The 16,410-nt window shown below is 36.0% G+C and overlaps 2 protein-coding genes across 4 annotated transcripts in view; one reads left to right on the plus strand and one right to left on the minus strand.

The window, feature by feature from the left end:
• The window catches only part of pds5a (PDS5 cohesin associated factor A), a 32,263-nt gene extending 27,750 nt beyond the window's left edge, over nt 1–4,513 (plus strand). For 2 of the 3 annotated variants that reach the window (XM_051106775.1, XM_051106783.1), the window contains exon 33: nt 4,094–4,513. In XM_051106775.1, the coding sequence (XP_050962732.1) occupies nt 4,094–4,097 (4 nt within the window). In that variant the 3' untranslated portion in view covers nt 4,098–4,513. Of the gene's footprint in view, nt 1–1,530; nt 1,793–4,093 lie in introns of those variants that run through there. The other variant, XM_051106792.1, reaches the window with a different exon arrangement.
• Nucleotides 4,514–6,400: 1,887 nt separating this feature from the next.
• ube2kb (ubiquitin-conjugating enzyme E2Kb (UBC1 homolog, yeast)) lies at nt 6,401–15,494 on the minus strand. Its single transcript, XM_051106805.1, has 7 exons — nt 15,130–15,494; nt 14,258–14,351; nt 14,110–14,168; nt 11,651–11,733; nt 11,387–11,486; nt 11,173–11,301; nt 6,401–7,464 (listed from the first exon to the last, which is right to left on the minus strand). The coding sequence occupies exons 1-7, from the start codon at nt 15,190–15,192 to the stop codon at nt 7,390–7,392; spliced, it is 603 nt and encodes a 200-aa protein (XP_050962762.1). The 5' UTR covers nt 15,193–15,494; the 3' UTR covers nt 6,401–7,389.
• Between the last annotated feature and the right edge of the window lie 916 nt (nt 15,495–16,410).

Raw genomic sequence — 16,410 nt, forward strand, 5'->3', positions numbered from 1 at the left:
TAACAGCTTTGGTGGCAGGGATAGAGAGTAGTGAGATGTTATAAAATGGAAAGTTATGGCCCTAATTATATAATTATAATTATCTTAAATCATAATTAGCATAAAGAAATTAATTAATACTTTCAGTCAGCAAGTATGCATTACATTAGACTTTCACATTTGTTACAACTTTAAAAGAGTCCTGTTCTTTTGAACTAAAGTGTCAATTCACACAAATATGTGTATTATTTATATTATTTAAAACATACTATTTATATTTTTTTTTTAAACAAAAAATCTTTCTTAAAAAGAAAGAAATGTTTCTAAAATGAATGAAAAAAGAAAACGGCTATTTTACATTATTATTGTTTTATTATATCTGGATCAAATAAATGCAGTTTTAGTGAGATTCTTTTAAAAACAAGTATTAGTTTACTTATCGAAAAAACATTTTTTGATAATTTATTCAACCCCATGTCATCCAAGATGTTCGTGGCTGTCTTCAGTCAAAAAAAAGTTAAGGTTTTTGAGGAAAACATTCCAGGATTTTTCTCCATATAGTGGACTTCAATGAGGATCAACAGGTTGAAGGTCCAAATTACAGTTTCAGTGCACCTTCAAAAGGCTCTACATGATCCCTTCAAAAACCCAAAAAATGCAGCGGGTCCACCAGACCCACAAACACTGGCTGAGTAACAAAAATATGAACACCATACAAGGGTTAAACCACAAATGCTCACCTTGCACTAGCTATGCACGTCTGTTACTTCACACAAATTGGAATGTAATCACATTGGAAAGGTCACGCATGGTTAGTTCTTCGCCTGTGTACTCCAGTTCAACAAGTTAGGGTAGGGGAAGAAAACTCCATGTCATTTTCTTCTACAACTTCAAAATCGTCTGACATCATTGTTTTATTTTTTTTTTTTTTGCTTTTAAGGGTGTTTGACTTTCTTTGCACGTTCTCTTTGTAAACACTGGGTCTGTATTTCTGCTCAAGCTAGGCCAAGATATGAGCATTTGTGGTTAAAAAGTACAATTCTTTTTATTTATTTATTAATTTTTTTTTTTAAAATGACCAAATCACTAGATAAGACCCTTATTCCTCAGCTGGGATTGTGCAGGGCCCTTTGAAGCTGCATTTAAACTGCGATTTGGAGCTTCAACTAATTCTTTAATAGTCCAGTGTCCAACCCCAAAATTTTAAATGGTGGTATATTCATGTATCCTGCTATTTCTTTTCTCCATTGTGCCATTCAAAGAGAGTTACATTTATGGGGGTTTTGAGTTTATTTTAAAGTTAGTTAATAGCACACATAAATTTGCTTGTAGCCCCATAAATGATAAACCCTCTTCTATTTGTTTTTCATTGAGCACATCAACGGCCAGAGTGCATTTAACTTATTCTTACATGCAAATCTTTTTTCAGAGAATGACACATTTGCATTTAATTTGCATCAGTGGGAACCGTGTTTTTCAGATTGGTGTGAACAGCTCATAACTCTGTCATCTTTAGCTGTTATTGAAGTCTTTTATTTGAGGTTGAGGCAGGTGTTTCTTTTGTCCAAGATCAGTGAGGGTAGCACAGCGAGATCAACAAGTGTCCCAAAAGACATATGGAAGTGAAGGGGAGACAGAGAGAGAATTTGAGTCCAGCCCAGAGTATGTACTCTCACTCACGCAGCTACAGGAGCAGCATGAGGAGGCCATTCACAAGCAGTTGAGGGGCCCAACAGTCCCCAAAAAGAAAGAATCTACCCATGCAGCAGAACAGGGCGAGCTGTCAGTGAGTGTATGAGAGGGAGCCTCATTTGAAATTTTCTTGTAGCAATTAGTTTAGAGCCTGGTTTCTCAAGTCTGGCTCTCGTTGTCCACTTTTCTGTAGAGTTTAGAGATCAATCTCGACCTCAGCAGGTTGCATCAGTTGACATCACTGTTCCAACGAGCATAGTGTAAAGTTACCTTATGTCAAACTTAAAAACATTAGACATTAAGTAAAATGATACCTTACATTTTCAAAACAAAAGGCATTTTGTTTTGTTTTTTTTCCTTCTTTTTTTGCCATAATTGACAAATGTTAATGTGAAGTGTGATTGACAGGAACGTACTTAAGTTGTACTTTAAATTCTGCAGGAAAGTGGAACTTGAGGGCCAGAGTTGAGAACCCCTGGCTTAGTGGAATAGTTTACCTAAAAATTAATTTAATTTAATTACCTCAAAAGGGAACCCCAGGTATTAAGGGTGTGTTCACACTTGTAGTTTGATTTGTTTGGTTAATTTGGTCCGAACCAAAAAGGAAAATAATACATTTGGAACTGGTCTACTTAGCGTTCACATTGGCATTTTTGACAGCCAACCTAAAGATACCGAACCTAAAGGCATAGTGATATGTTCGCGACCTGACTGGTCGGGCTGAATGACGTGTATTTTGTGAAGGAACTCGCCAAATACCCCAAACGAAAGGAAAAGGTGCGTTTGACTTAAAGCAGCACTGCGGGTTTATGACATCAAAATACCCATTCACTAATCGGTCTGCTCAGTGCCGCTTTAAGCTGAATACATCTAATGCTGTCTGCTGGACTAAGCGTGTGCATTGTTGCGTGTATATGATTTTATTTTTACCACCTGTGAAATTACAAAGAGCTCATAAAAGACACTTTACCTCATCATTGCTCCACGTTTTCCCTCTGCTCATTTTGTTTTGGATACACCGCTTGTTCCCTTCATGAGATCATTTCGCATAGCATCGCATCTTGTCATTACTTCCTGTTTTTGGTTCGTTTAGAAGTATTTGGTCCATGTTGCATTCTTTCTTCATTCGAACCGCACCAGAGTTCGTTTGGAAGCGGACCGAGACCCATCTTTTTTAGCAGTCTTGGTCTGCTTGTTTGTGCACCAGGGTTCCGATGTCAGCGTTCACACTTACTCAAACCGCACTAACAGATCAATCGCACCAGAGTTCGTTTTAATCAAACCAAACATGACACGTGTGAACACACCCTAAGATTTATATGGCTTAATATAACATACATGATGTCTCTTTCTGAAATATGTAGTAGAAAACCCATGAAAGATTTTTTTAAATCCACATTTTATACATATTTTTGACTATGGGGAGCACCATTATTTCAATGACTTGAAATGGTTGCACTCGGTGAGCTACTAGCACTACCTGTTGCTATTTTTACCTCAACACAACTCGTAAAATACTGATACAATGCCACATTGTGTGGCTTTTGTTTGTAATATTCAGTCAAAGGGCAACAAGAGAAGTGATGTAAGTCTTCACTGCTTTCCTACTGATAAGAAGAGAAGAAAAAAATGGGAAGATGCCTGTGGACGAATAAAACTTAGTAAAGATGTGCGTCTTTGTTCTCTCCACTTCAGCCCTGATGCCTTTGAGGCTTTTAGTAGATTACGGCTACTAAAAGAGCTTACAAATGGCAGAGACTAGAAATGCTAGATGCCATCCTGGAAGAATGTAAACATGCCAATGCTTGTCATGACACCGCAGCCACTAGAGTAGCTTCTCAGTGCAGATTTCACTCGAAATTCATGGGTGTTTAGACTCTTAGTGGGGAAAACTGATTGTATGGCATTTGGTTTAAGCTTCCGCTTATATCCATTGCCACCTGTAAGCCCTTTCAATAGCTGTAGTCATCGTATTCACATTTTATTTTCCAAGTTGTGTTGCGGTAAAAATAGCAACAGGTAGCACCAGTAACTCACAGAGTGCAACCATTTGATGTCATCAAAATAATGGCACCCCCATTAGTCCAAAATGAGTATAAAACAATGTTAATTTTTTAAATAATGTGAATGTTTAATGGGTTTTCTATTACATATTTCAGTAAGAGACCATTTGTGTTATATTAAGCCATACAAGTCTTAATACCCGGAGTTCCAAACTTTGAATTATGTATAGGCTTATGTTTTCTATACAACAGTAGCATCATAGTAGTCATCTATATGTCTTGTTTTATATTCTTTTATATAGTTTTAAGTCTTCTGATATCATACAACAGCTTTCTCTGAGGAACAGACCATTCTTCACCATAATGCCATACTCTGCTGTAATCTAGATTGATTTATTTAGATGTTTTTCTGATTTCAGGTAAAGCGTCGGTGTGTGAAGACAAGGACGGTCAGGCAGTAAAAGGATCGGGTGCTCCAACGAAGAGACGCATCCACTTATACATCAAACGCTCTTCACAAACCTGAACTGTCATTACCCCACAGCTCAAGACGAATGAGGAATGAATTCTTTAGATTCAGATGTTCAAACTTGTATGTAGAAACAGATCTGTTTCTCTTCATTCGTTTTATTTTCATTTTTTGTTTTGTGTTGAAATTGTTCTCGTTGCTCTTTGCCTCTCTGTCCGGAGCCATTTTTAAAAACAAACATTTGAAAGAAAAAAAAAATCTGTTTTAATCTGCTATAAGGTTGCTTATTAAATACCTGGAAAGATTTTTTTACTGTTTTATCTCCCTCTCCTCTTTTAATCCTCTATTAAATCCAAATACTGTCCACAGATTTCTTTGATTTCAAGAATTTATTGAGGCTCACGTCCTGTATTCGATTAGTTTAACTCTATAAATTTAAGTGCAAAGACTACAAGATTGTATGATTTGATAAATGCTGCTATTTATTATACTGTTGCAAGGGGCACTCTGTAGTTGCTACATGAAGTTTGTTCAAATTGCTTCACGTTTAAATAGAAAAACTTTCATTTTTCCCCACGTTTATATCTTTTCCCAAGCACATTTACACTACAAGATTTTTAATGTGTTTTTTAAAGAAGTCTTTTCTGCTCAACAAGCCCGCATTTATTTGATCCAAAGTACTGCAAAAACAGTACAATTTTGAAATATTTTTACTATTTAAAAGAACCGATTTCTATTTGAGTATGTTTTAAAATGTAATTTATTCCTGTGATTTCAAAGCTGAATTTTTAGCATCATTACTCCAGTCCTTCAGAAATCATTCTAATATTCTGATTTGCTGCTCAGAAAACATTGTTGAAAACAGGCGAGTAGTTTAAGTTTCTTTGATGAATAGAAAGTTCAGAACAGCATTTATCTGGAATATAAATCTTTTCTAACATTTTAAATCATCACAATTTAAAGCATCCTTGCTAAACAAAAGTATTCATTTCTATCATTTCTTTTCCCAAAAAAAGAAAAAAACTATACCGACTCCAAGCTTTTGAACGGTATAGTGTTACAAAGCTTTTTATTAGTTAAATGATGACCTTTGGATCTTTCTTTCATCAAAGAATCCAGAAAAAAAATGTTTTAATTATTGATAATAATATTTCTTTAACAGCAAATCAGCATATTCAAATGATTTCTGAAAGATCACTGAAGACTGGAGAAATGATGCTGAAAATTTAGCTTTGATCACAGGAATAAATTACATTTTAAACAATACTCACATAAAAAGCACTTATTTTAAATAGTAAAAATATTTCAAAATTGTACTGTTTTTGTATTTTGGTTCAAATAAATGCAGGCTTGATAAGCAGAAGTGATTTTAAAAAACATTAAAAACCTTACTGTTCAAATTGACTGGTAGTGTATATTTCACATGCATTTTCAATTTAGCATCTACTGATGTAGATGTCCAAACAGGCACAGAGCAGAGATTCACAGACCACATGAGTTAAAATTTTTCACTTTTTTTTTTTTTAATTCAAAAGAATATGACAGTTTCACAATAAATAACCATGCTTGTACGGCTCGAGTAGGTTTTTTTCTGCCTTGTTTTGTAAAGGAGCTTAAAGTGACTAAAGCCAGAGCCCATGACCTGCATTTCTCCTTTGACATAAGTTTTTGTCCTTTAATTCACTTCTTCGTGCAATATTGAACAAGGTGATCACTACAGGAAGACAGTCTTCTTGTTTTTTGTTTCATTTTTGATTTTCATACAAAATATAAATCCAGCCATCGATGGTGCATTCTAGAGATGAACAGTACTTTATCTCCCCCCTCCCCAAAAAACTTGGCTGTATGTACATGAGAAAGGTGTACGAAAGCAACTAGCTGTGAAAGTGGGGGGGATTTGGAAAACAGATGGTATATGGGAATGCTAGCAGTTAGAAGTAGAGCTCATAGCAAAGGGGGAATTAAACTTTTTAGCAATTCACCCATAAGAAGAGAACGGGTAAAAACAGGTTCACAAAGCATTGTGTGGCAGTACTCGCTCTTGGCCCGTTTGCTTCGAAGCATCGTTGTAGACTAGAAAACTCTAGCTGTTTGATTCATGCTTGCAACATCGGTTATGTGCGAAATATGCTCGAGTGGAAACTTGAATACGATTTCGGTATAAGAAACGCACCTCGCCTTACTCTCGCACCAACATACTTTGATGCCAAACTGAAGGTATCTCACCATATTGATTGTTCCACAAAAAAGCCAATCGTTTTAAAAGAACAGAAACTCTTATGTCTTCACTTTCTCATTTCTAGATGTACAAAATGTTTAGACTTAAATGCAAGTTGTTTCATACAATACATTCTTCAAAAAAAGAAAAAGAAAAAAAAAAAAAAAACTCGAGGCAACTCAAGGTGTATCTGTCCGTTATCAAGTTGCAACCCCTACAGCTGCCTTGAAACGAAAAAAAGTGTTTGTGACCAATCCCGCATCGTCCGTCTTTTCAAAAAGAGGGAAAAGTGAGAAGGCAATCTTGCTTTCGTTAAAAAAAAACACAAAAAATAACACTTCACCCAGTAATTTTGAAACTGTGTCTGCACTCATAACATAACACCATGTCATCTGGCCATATCAACTGTTGTACAGACAGATTAGTGCAAAGCCAAAGAAACATTAAAAAAAAAAAAAATTCAACTGAGCAAATAAAATCACACATTTGTTCATTGTAAGAAAGTCTCAAGTAGAAGGGGTATTATTAATCTCAAAGATTTTAGTTTTAAATGCTAAATATCCCACTGAAATAAGCAGATCCCAAACCAATTTTATGGTGTACAGGTTGAAAAAAAATAACATTCCTGCTATTTTGTCTTTTAAATGTACACAACCTTAAATATACTAATTTACATGTACTAACATAGTTTCACAGATGCAAGTGGCTTTCTTTAAGCATGAAATGACCGTCTTCGTTGGGTTTCTTTAAAGGGAAGGTGGCTGCCTAAATTTAAGTGGGAAATGATTGTAGCAAGGCAAAAACTAAAATTATGGAAAGGAAAAAAAAAAAAAAAAGACTGGACCAGACAAGGGATGTGAACATTTGCTATGAGAGACAGAAGATGACTCTTGCCGTCTGACTGCTGTCTTGTAACCCAAACATTCATTCTGAACACAAACCAAGATGGGTGACACGTGAGTGTGTGGATGGGTCATGAAGCAGGAGGGGTTCGAGGAAAATATGGCCTGATGAAGAGAACTGGATGATCAGTTGCTTAGTAGCAGCTCTGTCGCTGTCTCCACGTCCCATGATTTTGAGGACAAGGCTACTATTACTGCATTCTGTTTGAGAGAGACAAAGACAGAATGGAACATTTGTAAGCAACAGTAAATTTGTGGAATTAACTCTTAGATGATACACCAATTTGAGTAAACATCACTGAAAACAGCTGAATAACAGCCATCTTGACACAACAGAACAACACTTTAACTCATTCAGAATAACTTTGTTGAACTGAACTGAAATTAAAGAATAATTTAATTATCCTTTCAATAGTGCCTACAAACTAGTATTCTGCATATTTTCTGTCAACATATACTACCGGTCAAAAGTTTGGGGTTGCTTGTTTTTTGCATCCTTGCTGAATATATTTTTTTTATGCATTAAATTGACAGCAAAGACATGTATAGTGTTACAAACGAAATGAATGCTGTTTTAATTTGAATTCATTACTGTATCACGGTTTCCAGAATAATATTAAGCAACACAACTGTTTTCAATACTTATAAGTTATTGAGCACCAAACCCAAGTATATAAAACTGCAGACCGGAGATCTCCAAAATGGGGCAGGGTCTCGTCGCGCAAAGACTTTCCCCATTGGCTCTGGCTTCAGCCTATTGTTATTGACTTACATTTCAAAACTAAACTTTATAAAATAAACAGTTTGTAGTTGTTCTCAAAGAAAATAAACTATGCTATATAAATAAATATGCTCAGTGAGAGCAGAGCTCCAAAGCTCGTGGCCAGTGGTTAATGATATAAACGGGAATCGCCCACGAGCTCTCCCGTGAGCCGTCCCAGTGAAGCGCAGTGGAAAGGTTTTACTTTATCACTTTGTTTTAAGCAACAGGGGCATCCCAGTTCTTGAAATTCACAGGGTAGGAGGGGGTAGTGATGCTGAATGTAACTAAAAAGGACCAATTTTCCGGTGAGGTCTGGTTGGGGAGTTACAAAACGGCCCGACGATCTCATATCGCATAATCTTATTAACTGTTTATCTGCCACGCTATTCAGCGCCAATCCCAACGTGCAGTCAATTTCACTGGTTAAGGTTAGGGTAAGGTGTGGGGTAGGTTTAGGGGTTAGCATTTGTGTATCATAGTGTAGGAAATCAACACTGCGACTGACACAACCAATAAAATCTTCAAAATCAGCTGTGGGGCGGAGTATAGTTTAGGAACTATACTCTCATTCCAGTGTAATAATCAAGGAACTTTGCTCCCGTACCATGGGTGCAGCAGGCGCGATGATATTATGCAGCACCTGAAAGTGACCGGCACTAAGTTTGTGTAGATGCAGAGTTGCAGCCAGCAGAGTTGACGGCTGCGTAATATCATTGCGCCTGTTGCACCCATGGTACGTCAGCAAAGTTCGTTGATTATGCCAAAATTAGAGTATAGTTCCTAGCCATATCGACCTAGAAAATCGCAACTTTTAATTTTTCGTCCGTCTTTATACACGATGTAACTACAAAAAAAGTCAAGTTTAAATAGGAAAAATATCAAAACTCTTTATTTTTAAGCGAGATGCTAACGGTCTAATCGAATTCAATGATCTATGCTAAGCTATGTTAAAAGTGCTACCGCCAGACCCGGCGATCGGCTGAATGGATTCAAAAACAGTAAAACTCAACTGTTTAACTCTAGGGGAGTTGGAAAATGAGCCTATTTTCAAAAAAAAGTGGAGTGTTCCTTTAAAGGATCATGGAAGACTGGACTAATGGCTGCTGAAAAGCTGAAAATTGAGCTTTCTATATTAAAATACAGTTACAGTTGAGGTCAAAAGTTTACATACACATTGCATGTTAATTATTTTACCAAAATAATAGGGATCATACAAAACGCATGTTATTTTTTATATTTAAGACTGACCTAAATAAGATTTCGCATAAAAGAGATTTACATATAGTCCACAAGAAAAAAACAACAGTTGAATTTATAAAAATAACCCCGTTCAAAAGTTTACATACACTTGATTCTTAATACTGTGTTGTTACCTGAATGATCCACAGCTGTGAGGTTTTTTTTTTTGTGTAGTGATAGTTGTTCATGAGTCCTTTGTTTGTCCTGAACAGTTAAACTGCCCACAGTACCTTAGAAAAATCCTTTAGGTCACACAAATTTTTGTCTATTTGAACACTTTCCAACAATGACTGTATGATTTTGAGATCCATCTTTTTACACTGAGGACAACTGAGGGACTCATATGCAACTATTACAGAAAGTTCAAATGCTCAAGGATGCTCTAGATGGAAAAAATGCATTAGGAGCCAAAGGGTGAAAACTTTTGAACAGAATGAAGATGTGTACATTTTTGTTATTTTGCTTATATATATATATATATATATATATATATATATATATATATATATATATTTTTTTTTTTAGTACTGCCCTTTAGAAGCTACAGAACATAATTACATGTTTCCCAGAAGACAAAAGTTAAATTTAAATTTACCCTGATCTTCAAATTCAAAAAGTTTTCATCCCCCAGCTCTTAATGCATTGCATTTCCTTCTGGAGCATCAGTGACCGATTGAACCTTATGCAATAGTTGCATACGAGTCCCTCAGTCATCCTCAGTGTGAAAAGATGGATCAAAAATCATACAATTACTGCTGGAGAGGGTTCAAATACACAAAAATGCAGAAAAACCAAAGAATTTGTGTGACCTGAATGATTTTACTGAAGAACAGTGGGCAGTTTAACTGTTTAGGATAAACAAGGGACTCATGAACAACTATCACCAAAACAAAACAAAAAAAAAAAAAACAGCTGTGGATCATTCAGGTAACAACATAGTATTAGAAATCAAGCCAGTATGTAAATTTCTGAACAGGGTAATTTCTATAAATTCAACTATTATTTTCTCTTGTGGACTATATGTAAACATCTTTTATGTGAAATATCACTAAATAAATAAAAAATAACATGCATTTTATATGATGCCTCTTATAAATAATTAACATTTTGCAGATGCTGCAAGGTGTATGTAAACTTTTGACCTCAACTGTATTTTACATTCTAATAATTTTTCACTATTACTGTTTTTACTCTATTTTTGATCAAATAAATGCAGATGAGTTAAGAGATTTCTTTAAAAAAAAAAAAAAAAAAAAAAAAAAAAAGAAAACAAACAAAACATTTTACCAACCCCAAACCTCTAAACCAGGGGTGGCGAACGTCGGTCCTGGAGAGCCGCAGCCCTGCATAGTTTTGCTTCAACCCTAATCAAACACACCTGAACAAGCTAATTAAGGTCTGAAGGGTTACTAGAAAGCAACAGGCAGGTGAGTTTTAATTAGGGTTGGAGCTGAACTCTGCTGGGTAGCGGCTCTCCAGGACCGGAGTTCGCCACCCCTGCTCTAAACCATAGAGTTTTTTCTGTCAACATATGTGAAAACATTTACCTAAAAAGATGGATTCAGTTTCATTGTGTAATACATGTCTGAGTGAATACTTCACAGATGCTAGTCTAGGGGTCTGCAACCTTTTTGACTTTAGCTTCAAAATATTAAGGTTGAACCACTGATGTCACATGGACTATTTTAACGACGTGCTTACTACCTTCTGGGCCTTGAATGTGTCAGTTACATTTCTGTCTGTGCAGGGTCAAAAAGGGCAGGGTCATTTTCATTTTTGGGTGAACTATCCCTTTAAAGGCAACACATGCCAATAGTGCCACACATCCCTAAGGTTGCAAACCCCTGCTGTAGTCTGTGCATTTGAATTTTTAACCACAGTAGCAGCTGTCCACTTTCAGCACTTACTTTGTCAAAGCCCATTGCACAAAGTTTGTCTATTTTGCGTGTGTACTCGGGACTGGACACGGGAGCACCAGCGTAAACGTGAGACCAGAGACGAGCCGTTTGTTTGAACATTTCTGGATTCTGCTTATACTGCAAAAAACAACAACAGTGACGTAGTTGAAAGGGTTTGCAATGCTTTGTTATTGTACATTCTTATTCTAACAGGCACGTCTACCTGATTGGCTACCACAGCGTCTTGAGGATCATCTGGCTCTGCTGCAGCTAACAGAGCCTGTAGTGAGAGCAGAACTGTTCGCAGAGTCATAGCAGCAGCCCTGTGCACAGGAAGAGAAGACAGAATAAGATGATGAAGAAAGAGTACAGAAAAGGGAACAAGAACAAGTTATATTTGGGGAAAGAAACAGCACCGTGTCAGACACGGTTATGTGCTTGTTGACAATAAACTACACTGTCATGCTTATTAATTATAAGCACTCACCACTGGTCTTTTAAAATGTCCAAACATATCGCCCCAGTAACTGAACTTATATTGGGATGCCAGATCTTAGTAATAAACCGCACCTGAAACATATGAATGAAAAAAGGTATTTTAACTTCAAAGTCCTCTGATCTTTCAAATCAAGTCAACTTTAACAAACTTTGCTTTGTTAATGCACATTCCTGCTCTTATAACTCTTCTATAAAACAAAACAAAACAGCTTGAATTATTACCCTGATAAAACAGGGTTTATTTTCTATACACAGTCTGTTTACAGAACAGGACTGACACAGTAGATCCCTGTCTTCAAGTTCACATAACACGAGTGAAGTTACAAATCTTCAGTGTGTTATGTTGGTCCAGTTCAGGATGGAATACACTACAGAACTAAACAGATTTTAAAACACCAGTTGTCATATACTTGGCAACTTTTAAAGGGTAACTGAGAAAAACTGGGCCTCATACACTAAAGGACTGAGAATCAAACTACCAGACATTCAAGCTGTTACAAACATGTGCCTTGTAGACACATATAATGATCGAATTATGTGTTTTTAAAATGATCAAATATATTTGATATCTTCCAAATAGACAGAATCATAAAACCCTTTCACACAGTAGTAATACCAGTAAATTGCAGTAAAATTACCAAAAAGATTTAAATGCAAAAAAATCTTCACACAGGCATTGGCATTCCGTCTTTTTACCGGAAAAGCACCATTCACACATCAGTTTCAAAATACCGGCACATTCTGTGACATCATTAACCGGAAATGACCTAAAAATAGCTGCGCCTCCTGGTGTTGTGTGTAAACATGCTAACGTCGTCAGTATTTTGATGAGGTTTCATTTTTGTGTTGATTTTGGCTGATTTTGGCCCAGAGACATCATATTAGACGACTTTTGCAAACAGCTCTCTGCATCAGAATGTTATGATTGGCAGAGAGTAGACGTCTTACGCCAGCACGTTCTGAACTTGTACATGCTCATACCGAAAATCTCATTCTGTGTTCACAGAGCACATTACCGGTAATTTACTGGCAATGTTACACTTCTCATACTCAACTTCTTTGTTCCACAATTTACCGGTATTTTTGAAACGGTTCTGATCTCTTAACCATAATTTGCTGGTTATTTACCAGTAAAGACTGTATTTGTGAAAGGGACTATATTCTGAATCTAAAAAAAAAGAGTGTGTCCATCATACACTACACAATTTTCTATAAAATCTGTCAGCTCCGACTGACATCTGCAGACTGGTTCTGATTTTCAGCAACTATCTTTGACTACTCCAGATTTTAAACCTTGAAATCCAGGCAAAAGTCATGTAGTATTCTAACCTTTAACCAAAGGTCAGTAAAATCACTTCCTGAACATCCTTTTCATATATTCACTGGGACATAATTGAAGTTTTACTTGATTTAAAAGATAAGTCCACTTCCAGAAAAAAATTGTACATATAATTTACTCAACCCCTTGTCATCAAAGCTGTTTGTGATTTTTCTCTCTTCAGTTGTAAAGAAATTATGTTTCTTATGGAAAACATTTCAGAATTTTTCTCCATATAGTCGACTGCTATGGTGCCTGCGAGTTTGAACTTACAAAATGATCCCAGCGGAGGTAAAAGGGTCTTATCTAGCAAAACGGTTATTTTCTTAAAAAAAAAAAAAAAAAAAATTGTGTACTTTTTAACCTCAAATGCTTGTTTAGACTATTTTCTGCGATGCGCATGCGAACTCTGTAATCCGGTCAATACAGTTATGGTATGTCAAAAAACTCCATCTCATTTTCGCCTCCAACTTCAAAATCGTCCTGAATCACAGAGACTACGCTTGTGCATTGCAGAGAATAGATATATAAACTGTAACATTTTTTTTTAGAAATTAACCGATTGTTTCGCTAGATAAGACCCTTATTCCTTGGCTTGGATCATTTAGAGCCCTTTGAAGCTGCATTTAAACTGTATTTTGGAAGTTCAAACTCGCAGGCACCATAGAAGTTCATTATATGGAGAAAAATTCTAGAGAGTTTGTTCTTGTCATTTCCAGTCAGGTAGGTGAAATATTAGACTAATATCTTAATACTGCTAATACATATATTTACCACCTATTAACTTTACTTCGTAAAAATTTTGCGCCCTTTCCTGCTTACTAAGTCCTTCTCTATATGATTTAGCAGCTTTCTATATTTCTATTTGATTTAGCAACGGGTTTTTTTCCTGTGGTTTAGACAGCATAAATTAGCAGAACAACGTATTCAGTAGTACTTTAACCGTCCAATCACTGCTGCCGTTTACATCCGAGTATGACCAGTATGGCCACGCATCCGGGTAACCGACCAAATCATGACATAAGTGCAAACCTCTATTGAAAATCCTGAATTACTTAAAAATACATCTGATTAATTTTACCTTAAACATTACTAATATTACCTAAACATCAAATATCAAAAAAGATTACCTTGGGTGGGTTAAAAGGATATGTCTCAGGAATCTTGATTTCTAGCTGGTATCTGCCCCCTGCAGTGATAAAAGGCTTGTAAATGATAATCTTAAACAGAACATTAATATATTTTATATAGAGAACACTGATGAAATAGCCTCACTACCTTCATACGGTGTGTCTGGTGGTCCTGCTATTTCTCCCTTTAACTCTGTGAAGTTTTCATCCACCAGATCTACTTTTATTTGATTCTTACTTGTCTGTCGTTAAGCAGAACAAAAATAGAAACAGGGGAAAAAAGATTATTAACCCAGTTAACTTTTGTGCATTTAACATAACTGTGATAGGAACAAGATGGCAGCAACAAGCCTTTAGTTAGTGAAACAAGCTTGTTTCTTTACTTCAGCTGCCCAGAACAAAGAAGTGACCAGTTAAGTCTGTGAGACTGTTTCAAAACAATAAGCAGCCTAGGTAGACAGCAAGAAAGGTGTCTCTGGTTCCACAAAAATGCTGTCCAGGTAGGCTCCTCAATATGGGTTGAAACAACCATAGTGCTGCACTACTGAAACTACTTGAACAACCTGGCAGCCCTGCTAACTGACACTAACACATTAAACATGTCTGGACACGACCAATAAAAAGTATTTTTAAAAAAGAAACCTGTTTATATTAGACAAACACGAGTGCTAATATTATAACATACTAAAGAAGGGTTAGTGAAGCTAGCAGGCTAACTATGTCAAATAGCAAGTTAGCTCCACAGCTAAAGAACGGCGTGTGCAGTCAGATATATAGCAGTACTTTAATGTGTCCATAAATGGTTTTCACATTTCAGTCAAAGCTTTCGACTTAAAACATCAAAAGAAGCACATTTGTCATATCTTTGACTTCCGTATCTAAAGGCCATCATATGACAGTTCATGCTAACATTAGCATAGCAGGCTAAGCTAGCTCATTGGCTTCTGGATGTTTATCCCCAAAGTCCTTTTGTTTGCTCTTAACGGGCAGGAAAATAAAGTAAAGTAACGTTTTGCAAACCTCTTCGCTTTTCAGCACTTCTTTGAACTCTCGCTTGATCCTTTGCACAGCGATATTTGCCATGGCTGATTGATTCCTCTCTCTCTCACTCTCTCTCTTTCTCTCTTCCGCTGTTTTTGAGCCTCCAGTCCGCAAAGACTGATAGTGCTTCACTTTCACACCCCTCTCTCGCTCTCTATCTCTCTCTCTCTCTCCTAAAACAGATCGCTGAGCTCCAGTACAAACACTGGCGAACACAATGAGAGTCTGGAAAACTCAAACACTACACTAGAACACTGCGTTTGTCCTCTTTGTTGAATCAGGTGGAGATATTACGCAGCAGAAAAGCAGTGCTCTTGACAGATCCAGAATGCATTCAGATCTAGTATCAGTCCCATATGGCATGGTCTGTCACATGATATCGTGCTACTAAAGCTTGGATACATACTGTCCAAGTGTCCATCCTCACCCCTGCACTGTTTTTGCTAAGATATTGCAATATAAATAGTAATAGTAAATAGGCATAATAAATAGGCATTTTGAATGAATTCGGCAATGTGTAATTATCTGTTAAATAACACAACCACTCAAAAAGTTGGGGCAAGTGATTTTATTTATTTATTTAAAATAAATTTATATTTTTATTTTGCAAGAATGGATTCAGTTGAAAAGTGACTAAACACAATCAAAAATGTTTTTTGTTTTCTAATTAATTTTCAATTTTATTTGAAAAAACACCATTCATTTAAACTTTCAGTTCATCAAAGGATCCTGGAATTCATCAACAAAATCATGATTTCAACAACAATATTAAGCATCACAGCTACTTTCAGCATTGGTAATAATAAGTATTGTCTATTGAGCGCCAAATCAGCATATTAGCATTTCTGAAGCATATTATTTGATTATTTGAAGACTGGAGTCATGGCTGCTGAACATTTAGTTTTGTCATCACAGGAATCAATTACATATGTGACCCTGGACCACAAAACCAGTCTTAAGTCGCTGGGGTATATTTATTGCAGTTTTTCTTTTATGCCAAAAATCATTAGGAAATTAAATAAAGATCATGTTCCATGAAGATATTTTGTAAAATTCCTACTGTAAATATATCAACTTAATTTTTGATTAGTAATAACAGCCTTTAAGGCGATTTTCTCAATATTTTGATTTTTTTGATTGCATGTATTCAAATAGTTGTATCTCGAACAATCTCCTATATCCAAACAAACAATACATCAACGGAAAGCTTATTTATTTAGCTTTCATGTGATGTATAAAACTCAATTTCGAAAAATTGAC

The sequence above is a fragment of the Labeo rohita genome, chromosome 1, assembly GCF_022985175.1.
Source record: "Labeo rohita strain BAU-BD-2019 chromosome 1, IGBB_LRoh.1.0, whole genome shotgun sequence".
NCBI lineage: Eukaryota > Metazoa > Chordata > Actinopteri > Cypriniformes > Cyprinidae > Labeo > Labeo rohita.